The 12040-nt window shown below is 56.3% G+C and overlaps 4 protein-coding genes across 4 annotated transcripts; all 4 read left to right on the top strand.

Annotated features, from left to right (window-relative positions):
• Positions 1-85: 85 nt before the first annotated feature.
• On the top strand, positions 86-715 carry LBRM_35_1570 (putative translation elongation factor 1-beta; the record flags this gene model as incomplete). Its single annotated transcript, XM_001568728.1, has 1 exon — positions 86-715. The coding sequence occupies one exon, from the start codon at positions 86-88 to the stop codon at positions 713-715; it is 630 nt and encodes a 209-aa protein (XP_001568778.1).
• A 2494-nt stretch (positions 716-3209) lies between these two features.
• On the top strand, positions 3210-4895 carry LBRM_35_1560 (conserved hypothetical protein; the record flags this gene model as incomplete). Its single annotated transcript, XM_001568727.2, has 1 exon — positions 3210-4895. The coding sequence occupies one exon, from the start codon at positions 3210-3212 to the stop codon at positions 4893-4895; it is 1686 nt and encodes a 561-aa protein (XP_001568777.2).
• Positions 4896-6304: 1409 nt separating this feature from the next.
• LBRM_35_1550 (conserved hypothetical protein) lies at positions 6305-8902 on the top strand (the record flags this gene model as incomplete). Its single annotated transcript, XM_001568726.2, has 1 exon — positions 6305-8902. One exon carries the CDS (start codon positions 6305-6307, stop codon positions 8900-8902), a length of 2598 nt encoding a protein of 865 aa, XP_001568776.2.
• Positions 8903-10412: 1510 nt separating this feature from the next.
• Positions 10413-11765, top strand: LBRM_35_1540 (conserved hypothetical protein; the record flags this gene model as incomplete). Its single annotated transcript, XM_001568725.1, has 1 exon — positions 10413-11765. The coding sequence occupies one exon, from the start codon at positions 10413-10415 to the stop codon at positions 11763-11765; it is 1353 nt and encodes a 450-aa protein (XP_001568775.1).
• Positions 11766-12040: the final 275 nt, after the last annotated feature.

The following is a 12040-nucleotide window of genomic DNA, read 5'->3' as shown; positions in this document are numbered from 1 at the left end:
TCTTCTCCACCCTGCCGCCTCGCTCCGCAGCCTGTCCTCCACACATTTAGTTCTCGTTGTTGTTTTGTTAACGTACCCTAACACAATGTCCACTCTCAAGGAAATTAACGGCCGTCTTAACTCGCAGCCGTTTGTATCGGGTTTCTCCCCTAGCTCCGAGGATGCCCGCATCTTCGGGGAAATGTTCGGCAGTAACTCGAACGTGATCCAATGGGTGGCCCGCATGGCTTCCTATTACCAGGCCGAGCGCGATGAGATGATCAGTTCCGGCTCCGAGAAGCTCGCTGAGCCTGCGAAGAAGGTTGCTGCACCGGCGCCCGCCGCTGCTGCCGCTGCGGACGACGACGACATTGATCTGTTCGGTGAGACGACGGAGGAGGAGCAGGCGGCGCTGGAGGCAAAGAAGGCGAAGGATGCCGAGAAGAAGAAGACGAAGAAGGATGTGATTGCGAAGTCGTCGATTCTTTTTGACATCAAGGCGTGGGATGACGCCGTCGACCTGGAGGCGCTCGCGCAGAAGCTACATGCCATCCAGCGCGATGGCCTCATCTGGGGTGACCACAAGCTGGTCCCGGTCGCATTCGGCGTCAAAAAACTGCAGCAACTGATCGTCATTGAGGATGACAAGGTGTCGGGCGACGACCTGGAGGATATGATCATGAGCTTTGAGGACGAAGTACAGTCGATGGATATCGTTGCCTGGAACAAGATTTAAACGCAGCCTGTGTTGCGCTAGCCAAATCTCCCGCTCTCCTTTACTCAGCAAAGAATGGTAGCCTGAAAAAAAACGGACGAGCGCCAGGAAGAGGAAGGCGGTGGGCGGTGCCGCTGGCAGCGCGCGCAGAGCGTTTTCCCAGGAGAAAAGGGACGTATGGCACTTGTTGAAGATGGGCAGGGAAGCTAGGAGGCGTGCGATGGCGGGATATGCTCTTCAGTACGTGCGTGGCGTTGTCGAGGCAAGATCGAAAATCTTGCTGCCGCATCTCACGAGGTACGTGACGTTGAAGAGCAGGTGAGGGGGCTACGCATCCAGCACGCTACGTGCCGAATTGGGTCATGAGCTGAGTAGTGGCACCCCCTTGTTCGTGTTTCTTGCTCTTCCTGATTCTTTATCGTATTTCCCTTCCTCTTTCCACGGTCTGTTGTCCACAACGACTACTAGCCGGCTGTTCCCCCCCTCTCTCTCTGCCTGTCACTCTCTACGCAAGGCACGGCACTATTGTTTCCCCACAAGCCCTCTTCGGTTCCTGTCTCAAGCATGCACCATGTCACTTGTTCTTTGCTCTTGTCCGCTCTGTTGGTCATCTTCTCGGTTGCTTGTCCCTGCTGACACTCGGAAGGCGCAAAGGAAATGTGGAACACCGATGCCCATTTCCGATTTCTTCTCTTCTTTCGGCGCCGCCCTGAGCCTCGCTCCCCCTCCCCGCGTTCGAAAAAAAAAAGGAGACGCATCCAAAAGCAAAAAGAAACAAAACTGAACGCCCTACTGACACCAACAACCTGAAAGGCACACGTGCAGAGAACGGTCGTTGCTCTTTGGCTGTTCTTCCTGTGTTTCTTCTCCTTTTCTGTAGTCGTCGTTTCAGTTTGATCAAGCGCGGAACATCGACACATGCAGAGAGAGAGAGACAAACACTCAGAGAGCCCCACTTCACAGTGTGTGTGTGTGTGTCTGTGTAGGTGTGCGCTGCAAGGTGGTGTAGCGATGCGATTCTCAGTATTAGTTGTCATCAAGCGTTTCTTGTCTGTTCTCTTGCAGTTGTGTTCTGCGTTCTCCTCGACGGTGGTGACTCGATTAGGTTTCTTTCGGGTCTCGTCGCAGGTGCGTAGCCGAACGTTCTGGCGCTCTCTCGTTGCCGTTCTTCTTTGAAAAAGAAAAAGACAAACGAAAGGAACAGAGAAACAGAAGGCAAAAAAGAAAAGCGAGAAGGCAGCCGATGTGTTGACGTATGCGTTTTCCCTCACCCTCGCCTTGCGAACAGAGAGTGGCACCCGGCTGTCCCTTACGGGCAGCGGATTCCCCCCTCCCCTCCCCTCCCCTTCCCCCTCGGTAGGTCGGTGTATGAAGCGTAAACAAGGGAACGAAAAGGAAAGAAAAAAGCCCGAGAAAGTGGACCTGTAAAAGGGGGGGTGCTTTTTTCAGATATAAAAACATACGCACTTTTCCATCTATAAAAGGAGTCTCCATTAATGAGGTAAAAGGTAAGAGCCTACCAGTGGATGCTCGAGAAATGGACAAGAGACAGCGGCAAGGGGCTGTGTGCCTCAACGCCGTTTGACAGCATCATGACAGCGACGGCTGCCTTGCGTGTGTGGCGTTCTGGCATTACTTTGGTGCGCGCACAAGGAGATGAGGCGTGCACATCCAAGGCACTTGTGACACTCGTTTCTCTGTGGCTTTTGCGACCGTTGGACACAGTGACAGGCAAAGCAATTCCCGCAAAAAAAAAAAAAGAGGAGAAGGTGACGTGTCCATCGACCAAATTCCCGTCTTCTACTCTTGTTGCTCTCCCGCGTCACTCTAGCCGTCTCTTGCGGTTTCGTGAAGCAACTGAAGCTGCAGGCTTAGGTCGAGCATTTTGCCGACGTGCAACACGCTCTCTCTTCTGTTTCTTAGTGTGCTCGACAGCTCTCCACGATCCTCCCCACCACAGAAAAAAAGTAATGCGAAGAGGCCGTAATGCCTTGATAGTGCAAAACAACAGCGAAAAAGGCGTCCATGGGCAGCTTACGTCTGCAGTTGCAATGGGTTCTCTCCTCTCCTCGTAGTTACCTGCACTCATTCCTGTTTAGTCCCATTTGTATCATTGAGGGCAAAGTGGCTGGGTGAGGTACATTGTGCTTTGTTACTCAGACTCACTTTTCTGTGGTGAGGACGCACATTCTCGCCTCCCTCCGCCACCACTTGCTCGGCGCAATTCCTATTGGGCCTGTATAGACATATATATATATGTGTGTGTGTGTGCGTGTGTCTGTGCATTGCTTATCTAGATGGTTATCTTGATGTGTTGGCAGAGAAGACGCGCAACGCTCTTCTCTGCCCCTTTCCATATTCCGTACATGAGCAAATTCTTCTGCCTCATGTGTCCTCTCCACGCCTTTCCTGCTATTTTCTCCTCTTTGCTGTGGAATATGGACTTTCGGTTCACATTCCGCATACCGCTCTCCAAGTAACCCTCAAAACAACAACAACTAGGAGGCACTAGAGGATGCGCTCTGTGCTCTCCACCATGAAGCGGTGGCTGTTACTGGCAACACCTCTTTCCTCTCCGTTGTCTCCGTCGCGGGGTGGCGGTCTGGCTGCATCGTGGTCTTCCTCACACTTTTTCCAGGGCTGCGGCGCAGTGTGTGCACTGACAAATTCAACGCGCGCCTACACAACGTTGACACGGCTGCTGCGGCAGTCATGGAAGTCCAGGAATCTGCGCCCGTGGATGTGCGCGAAGGAGTCCTGCCGCGTGGTGAACGCCGAAACACGCAAAGAGTGTGAGTCCTGTGGAGCAGAAAAGCCGCAGCTGCTCGGGTGGAAGTGCGTGGGTTGCACCACCATCAACTACGCCGGAGTGCGGAAGTGCAGGAAGTGCGAGGAGGCGAGCGACAAGAGCAAGGGCTTCTGGATGTGTGCGGTCTGCCATGAAAACAACCGCGTCGACGAGATAGAGGACAACAGTCGTTGCGGCTTCTGCGGGTACAATATGGCACCCCACAGCGTCGCAGAGGATGAAATCCTGCGCCGCGCGCAGGAGAAGGCCGTGATACTGCAGCAGCAGCAGGAGCACTATGACTCCATCTCGTACAAGGATGCAGACGAACAATTTACAAATCCACTCGAAGGCGCGGGGGCCTTGGATCCATCACTGCGCGCTACCCACTCTGGCAGAGAGGCGCCAATTCCTGGGCGTCTGCTGAAACTGCCAGCTGTGGGGCCCTTTGTTCCCGGGGACGTACCCGAAACGCGGCATTCACCGCTGCATCAGCGAAGAAAAGTGAATCCAGCTTTACAGACCGTATTGGACGGAGCGAATCTCCCAGAGGGTCCGCCTGGGTTTGACTGGATGTGCCGCAACTCGAGCTGTGGCCAGATAAACCCCGGCGATGAAGAGAGTTGCTTAAAGTGTGGTACGCACATTACCCCTGCCGAGTGGGAATGCCCGCTCTGTGCGGCCTTGAACCACCTTGCACGCTCGCGCTGCTTTCACTGTAGAAGTCGTATTCCCGTTTGTTGGACCTGCCGTGCGTGCCAAGGGACGACGAGCATCTATGACAAGGTTTGCCGCGGCTGCGGCATGGATCGCCCGGCCGCGGAGCCCAGGACGGTTCGCGAAGTGGAGCGAAACGGTGGCGGCCATGCTAGAAGCTACGTCCCACAAGGGAATAGAGCTCGTGGTGAGTGGTACTGCTCGACATGTAGCTCCTTGAATTACTCTCGTCGTACAGAATGCTTCCAGTGCAGCTCGCCGCGACCCTCATCACCGGCTCAAGCGGTTACCGACTCGTTTAGCGCCACTGGCTGGGGAGAGATGGATGGTACTGGCACCGCCGCCATCGCTACAGCAGTACAACACAACAACTGGATATGTGTGTACTGCCAGACGAGCAACTTCCGCACGCGACGCGACTGCTGGAAGTGTGGCCGTGCCACAGAGCGGGCCGATGAGTGGTCTAGCAAGGGGCTGGCCCCGCAATACGAGCATGAGGGCTTCCAGGAAGGCTCGGGCGCCAGATCTGCCGAGGGAAATATGAACCCGTCGTGGAGGACGTCGGGAGACTGGATGTGCGCGAAGTGTTACTCAAAGAACTTCAGGAGTCGTCTTGAGTGTTTCCGCTGCGGTGCTCGCAAGCTTGCTGTGTCGGCTTCTCGAGGCTGCGGAGCACGCAAGCCTGTAAAGCTATAGGAACTGCCCTCTCGCCCTGTGTTCTTGTGTAGCTGTAGGGCTGCGTGTTACAACGTGCAGGGCAGCTGCACCACGGCGAAGACGGAGGGCGCGGCTGTTGGAGAGACGTTGTGTCGAAAGACTGCTGGTTTTTTTTTATCCGCCCGTGACTAAGCCGCTTCTGCGACTCCGCCGTTCGTTCGGGGGGGGGGGGGTGAAAAAGACGCAAAAGAAGGTCAAGAAAGGATGAGACAACACGAGGCAGCAGAAGCCTTCTGGTGAATGCTATCGCGGCGCTTGTTCATTGGATGCGTACCTCATCAATGCTTCAGATCCCTTCACCCACCTCCTCCACTAGAAAGAGGGCGCGAGCGATGCCAGCGCATACAAATTCGTCCCCGTACTCGTTTGCTTCTCTACATGGGGAGCGTAGCCGACGAAGGCAAGCGAGACTAGGGAAGAAGGACGGTTGAACCTGCTTGTGAGGGTTTGTGTGTGTGGTATTCTGGTGAGCTACGTGGAGTGCGGGAGGAATAGTCAACACACGGGACGTGCGACGCGGCACAGTAACACCCGCGAACGGCTTGTGCTTCTCTTATGCTCCCTCTGCTTGAGGCACCACCGTCCACTTACAGGGTGAAGCGGCCACCAAGCGACACACATGTGAGACGTGTAGGTGTTACAGAAGGAGAGGGCCGCACGGGGGGGGGGGCTCATGAGGTGTAGCACTTCGCTGGGAACGTGCGCGTGCGTGTGCGTGTGCGTGTGTGTGTCTTGTTTTTGTTTCACTTGTATTAGTCTTTGCCTTCCTTTGCTGAAGTCAGAGTGGCCACACAAATCCGCAAGTCAAGCGCGGCGAAAAACCCACACACACCAGTGGAATTGGAGTAGACCGTCGGAGCCGGTGTGGTAGCGCCTTTGGTAAGGCGCAATATGTTGCGGTTTATTTTCTCAAGCTGCATACCTGCTTTGACACAGCTGCTGTGTTATCTTTGGTAAATTTGAGGAGAATGATGATCGAGTGAAAGCGGACTTCCCTGTGCTCACACGACCCTCGGTCGTTCCCAATCTCCCGCTTCACTCATTGTGGTGACAAGGACTTCCAGTGGCTGATGTGATGCCCCTTCACTCCTTGACCCCGCTCCCCCCCCCCCTCTCCCTCTGACTTGAAAGACGTTGTACACTCTTCTTATCGATTGGTTCTCCCTATTCGCTCCTCTCTTCTCTACACCGGAACGTTCGATGATTACTTCGCTTTGCCATACTGCATACCGGCTCACAGTTTCTACCTCAATTGAAGGCGCCTAGCGCACCTACGTCTCAGCCGATACGTGCGCACACACTGGCTGCTGCGAAAGCCAGCCACTTAGCTTGAGGCAGGAAAAGGAAGAGAGAGGCCGGTCCTGTTCTCCGGGTGGGTCGTTGACCTGATGCAGACTCCCAATGCAGCGTACGCACACGCAGTACACCTACGCGCCACTTTGAGAGCAGCACAAACAAGTCTGTCCATCTTTCGCCGCCGGCGCACTGAGGTTCTTTCCGTTCGATGTCGATGGAATCGAGACTGCATTTCAAGGCTCTTCAATGCAAGGGCGCTTCACTCACCGGCAGAGGAAGATGTGCTTGTCCGCCTGCTGATACAGGATGCCTTTAAGCCCGCCTCTACAGCATCGCTCTCCAAGGGCTACAGTCATGCCGCGAGCGATAACGAACACTCGCACTGCAAGGCTGCCGACACGGAGAGCAAAAGCTGTCGCTTCTCACAATGCGAGACTCACGCCACCGAAGACCGAAGCGCTGGCGCCACACTCGTGGCGGACGTAGAGCGGCTGGGCGGGGGTAGGCTGCCCACGGCCGACATGGCACCTTGTCCAGGGGTGCCCGCCCACGCGCAAGAGGGTCTCAAGTGGAGCGGCATTTCTGGGTTACCTCCCCCTGTTGACGAATCAGTCGCCTCCGTCACCGATTCACGGACGCATAACGCAGCAGCGGAGCCGTTTGCCACCATCCGTCGAGGGGAGTGTGGCGAGAACGTGCCGCGTGCGTTGGAGTGGTTGTGCGCTGCTTGTCGCACATACAACTCGCTGACCTCTTCTTCTGCGACGTGCCACATGTGTAAGGCGTCAGCGACCATCTCGTACCGGTCTGCGTTCCCGCCGTTGCGCCACGTCGCCATAATGCCCACTACGTGGCTGTGCCAGCACTGCTCTCACACCAATGATCAGGCCAGTGCCTCTGCACAGCCAAAGACGGACCGCGCCATTGTGGCCTGGCGGCAACGGGCAAAGTTCATGTGTGACCAGTGTGGTGCGCCTTTTGGCGGTGTCCAGAATTGGGTATGCCCGACCTGCGACCATTTCTGCCCCAGAGCGGCGACACAGTGCCCCTCATGTTTTGCGGGGCGCCCGCTATCGTGGACCTGCCATTGCTGCGAATGCGGCGTCCAAAACAGCATATTTTCCTTGAAGTGCCGTGGGTGTGGTCACGAGCAACAGCAACAGTTCTCCAACTCTGTTGTTCGATGCCCAACGTGTCGCGACTGGAACGACGTCCGGTGGGAACTTTGCGCCACCTGTTGCGCACCTCTGGACGCTCTTGCGCTCGCGAGGGGGAAGAGCCCCGGATCTACGGAGGCAACTCTGACTACGCCCCCACGTTCAGAGAGCGCCCACGTTGACACCGCCAGCATGGAACTCGCTCCTGACTCTGCGGGGATGCTTCACTCAAAAACCGTCGTCAAGGCGGCCGGGCTTCTTCAAGACGTGCGGCCTCCAGGGACCGCAACCGCAGCGGGGGGTTCGCTTCATGATGCTGACGACCCGACCCTGCTTTCGCCCTCGCCATCCTCCTCACCGAAGCACGAGAATGAGGAGCAGCCTCGGGTGGCGACGAAACTGCCTGACAACGCGTGGTGGTGCTACACCTGCAACGTGATGCATCGCCGCAACGTCACCTTCTGCGATATTTGCCTCCAGCCACGCGATGCTATGCGAGTCAGGAGCAAGACGGAGCTCACCGCGCTGCGAGCCTCTTCCATCTTTCCGACCGCAGAGGTGGCATCCACCACCTGTTCCAGCGATCCTGCGGCGCTCAAGGATGGAGCTGACGTGACCGTTATGCCAGTGACTTCGGAAGGAGACTGGCAATGCCCATATTGCCGGAAGCTGCTCCGCGTGTCGCAACAAGAGTGCTGTGGGCACAGACGGGAGGTGCCCTACGGGTACTGGCTGTGCGATCACTGCTGCAGCACCAACCGCCACGATCGTAGTGTGTGTCTAGGCTGCGGTGAGCAACAGAAGCACGTTTGCCCGTGGACATGCCAGGAGTGCGAGTGGCGTAACGATGCTACCAACGTGGTGTGCTTGCAGTGCGGTATGCCGCGCGCGGCGTGCACCATGGCGGACAGAGGTACCCCAGTCTCGAGCAGCAGCGATTCTAGCACGACCATTGCATGCGCTGTCTGCGGTGCCCCGAACCACTTTGAAAAATCCGCCTGCTACCGCTGCCGTGCTCGCTTGCGTGACGTGGAGTGGACGTGCGACGCATGCGGTCACGGCCATCGTACCCGAAACGCATCGCGCTGCGAAGAGTGCGGCGCGATGCGACAATTTGACCTACGCGAAGAAGTGTGGCTGTGCGAGGTGTGCTCAACCCCGGTCTTTTCGGGTGGCGAAATTCCTGTCCGCACGCACTGTCCCAAGTGCAATGCACAGCGGGCACTAACAGCGACACACTATCCTTCTCGGTGGAAGTGTACGTGTGGCCTCTTCAACCGCTCGCGTGTTACCGAATGCCCCGAGTGTGGCGCACGGCGGCGCCTCGAGTCGCTTGACACAACCGCGACTTGTCCCCGGTGTTTTCGTGACACGCCGATAGACGTCCGGGAGACGTGCATGTATTGCAGTGCATCCTTGATTGACTGCTTCTCGAGGTGGGAGAGCAACATCACCCCCTTGGCGAAACCTGTCGAGGCGGCAGAGGCGGATGCGATGCCTGACTACGGCGATGATGACACTATCACAGCTTAGCGACTGCGACACACACACACACAAACTGTTGTCAGTGAAGTGCGCGTGCGGCGTCCCTTTCTGTCCTGGTGATGTGTAGTCGGTGGATGGGGTGGGGGGACCACACGCTGGCGTTGGGTGTGGGTGTGTGTATCATGCCCTTTTTCATAGGAGTATTGTTTGCCCCCACCGCCTCCCGATTCCTTCTTTGCCTTCCTGTTCGTATAGCACCCCCCCTGCCATGTGCTTGCGAGCGTCTTCACTGTGTGTGCCTACCGTGTTTGCAGACTACCGTGCTGGACGCAGGCGGGTGCATAAGGCACGGCGCTATCCCCTCCCTTCTTTCCCCCCTCAAGAAACCGCCTACCCCTACGTACAAGTACACCCAACTTAAATAGAGGGAAACTCTAAAAAAATGAGTGGGCGTCAGCTTCTCGACGCACATGTCTCTCTCGTTCATCTCATCGAGTTCTCGCGCCTCATGTGATTTAAATGGATTCCCTCCTTCCGAAGACATGAGGAGGAACTCGTTTCTATCAACGCGGCGTTCATGCATGCCCACACAGAGAGAGGGAGAGAGAGTGAGACCCCCACGAGGGAGAGAAAGAGCGAGTGGTGTGTGTTGATGGGAAAGGCATGATTCTGGTATTGAGGCCTTTGGGGAAGCAGTTGCTACGGGCGCCATTCACTCGCGTGTGTACCCTTAGTGCATTTTCAGTGCTTTCCACCCTTGCTTAGACCGCGCTACTGCTACAACACCTCTTTCCTCCCCCTTTTCTCTGTTGCTCCCATTTTGTTCCCGTTGTGTGTTTAACGAGTTCGGGCAGTTCATTTTATTGTGTTTCCCTCACACACTCGTATTGCCTAAATGTAGAATATTCGTGTTGTCACACACACACACACACACTATACTGAGGGATTGCTCAACGTCCTTCTTCGCTGCGTGCCTTGTGAACTTTCCCGGCGTTCGGGCTTTTCATTCTTTTCCGTAGTCTCTGTTCCATTCTCCCTCCTTCCCCCCGACGTTGTGCGACGCAACCCTCTCTTCCCCCCACCTCTCCTTTCTTTGCCGGCGGCGTAAACTCCCTCCCTCCTCCACTCCTCCTGCTCACACGTGTATTTCCTTCCCGTTTTCTTTGTTGATGGTTCACTGTCCTCGATCATCTCTTGGCTGTTCACACCCTCACACAGCTTTTCAGACTCGCCTACGTCAGTCACCACTTCAACCCTTTCGCACTGCGCAAGCACTGAGCGCATCTCCGTGCATGCCTCGGTCGCTGCATACATGCGCCGGATTTTAGTGAGAATTTATTGACTAGAAAAGTGCAGAGCGTTGTACACCGTCAACCACAACTGTGCCAGAGGTGGGCGGGAAAAGTAGGCGGGCAAGTGGGTCCTTCTCTTTTCTCTTTTTTTTTTTCTCGTTCCCATCGCCAAACAACTTCCGATCGTGCTGTGGAGCGTTTCCGAGGTGGTCGTTGTGGGTGGATTGAACTTGTCCAACAGTGGTATACACGCCGTGCTCTTCCCAATGACGGAGAGTCGCTGGATCACAGAGGCCCTCGTGCAGTTCTCCGCGTCGCCCGTATGGCTGACCCCAATCGACAACTTTCTCGACGGGAACTGCTGCATTTTTAGGAACGAGTCGGAGATGCAGTTGGAGTACACAATCGTGCACAACAAATTCAAGGAACTCGTTGACTCCCTGCTGACGTCCTTCTTGACGGAGCTGGGGGTGCCGATGGGGGCGGCTGTGGAGGCCCTGCAGAGCTCCCTTGCGTCAAGTAAGGAGACGTCCGACAGCCGCTCCGAACGACAAGCAGCAAACAAACTGCTGAAACAGATCCTCAATGCCGACAACTTCTCGTACTTTTACACGATGATGGTGAAACGCAACTTGGAGCTGGATATTTTGGCAAGCGCTGCTTTGTGTTCGCAGGGTGTGTGTGTGGACGGCGGTGCAGCTCCGGCAGCGGAGATGGGCGACAGTAAAACCTCGGCTCCGGCTCACGTGCAGCGCGCCATCGACGCCAACGGCGGCGCAGATGAGGAGGATGCGCTGCGACGCGCCATTGAGGTGTCGTTGCACGATAGCGCTGCACAAGAGCAGCTGCGCGCCTACCACGAGGCGTGCGTACAGGAGGATGTAAATATGCAAGCTGCTGCCATTGAGCGCCAGGCGAACAGTGAGAAGGCACGACTGGACACTGTCCTGCAGGCGCAGGCTGCGCAGGACCTCTCTAACGTGGAGCACTACCGCCAAGATCACATGGACCTCATTGGCAAGCAGAAGGAATTGCAAACTGAGCAGTTTTGCAACTACTCGATGGCGGGAAGGGGACCGAACGTCAACGGAGAGACCGAGCTGTCAAAGGCCGATTTCAGCTCGCCTGAGGCGCCTCAAGCAATCCCGGCGCCACCAGCTACTGCCGCGGTGACGCTAGTCTCCACGGCTGCCCATTTGCCTGTTACCGCCTCCTCTAGCCCGCCTGCCCTGCCTTCTGTTGGTCAGCGTCAGGATGCACTGCCTGCGATTCTGTCCAAGGCGGCTACAAGTACCTCACAACCCGCAATCAGTGCACCTGCACGTCAAGCACACGGCACCGCCTTCTCGGCTACGCCTGTGCCGACACCGGCACCCACGAGGGAGGAACTTGACAAGCGCGCCGAGTACATGCGAGAGCAGCGTGAAAAGATTCTTGCCCGCAACCGTGCCTCACGCCAGGAGCAACTCAACACGTTCCTGCAGAACAACAGCTCCTCAACGACCACGTCGTTTTCCGCAGCCGGGGCAGCCGCGGGTGCCGAGCAATCAGTGACAGTGGAGGTTGCTCGTCGGCTGCGCGGTGACCTAATAGGTGAAGGCCGTAAAAACAGTAGCTGAAGTGCTTTCTTGTTGCCTCCACTATCACCACTGTCTGCCGATATGGGGTGCGCTGATGGCTCTGTATCTCGTTTTTTATCTTCTTGCTGCTTCCTGACTCTGTCTTCGGTGAGGAGAGGGTAGAGGCACACATGCATATGTCTCTCTCCCTCGTTTTTGTGTCTGCTGCCCTGTACAGTGTACGGCAAGCGGGGATAAGCAGTGGTGGTGGCTGTGAGTACGGTGTTATGGCGCGGAGGGGGGAGCGAGGATCAACTCATATTTTCTTTTCTCTG

This window comes from Leishmania braziliensis, chromosome 36 (genome assembly GCF_000002845.2).
Source record: "Leishmania braziliensis MHOM/BR/75/M2904 complete genome, chromosome 36".
Taxonomy (NCBI): domain Eukaryota; phylum Euglenozoa; class Kinetoplastea; order Trypanosomatida; family Trypanosomatidae; genus Leishmania; species Leishmania braziliensis.
Note: the sequence above shows the minus strand (reverse complement) of the source record. Positions and strands in the feature narration are given on the sequence as shown.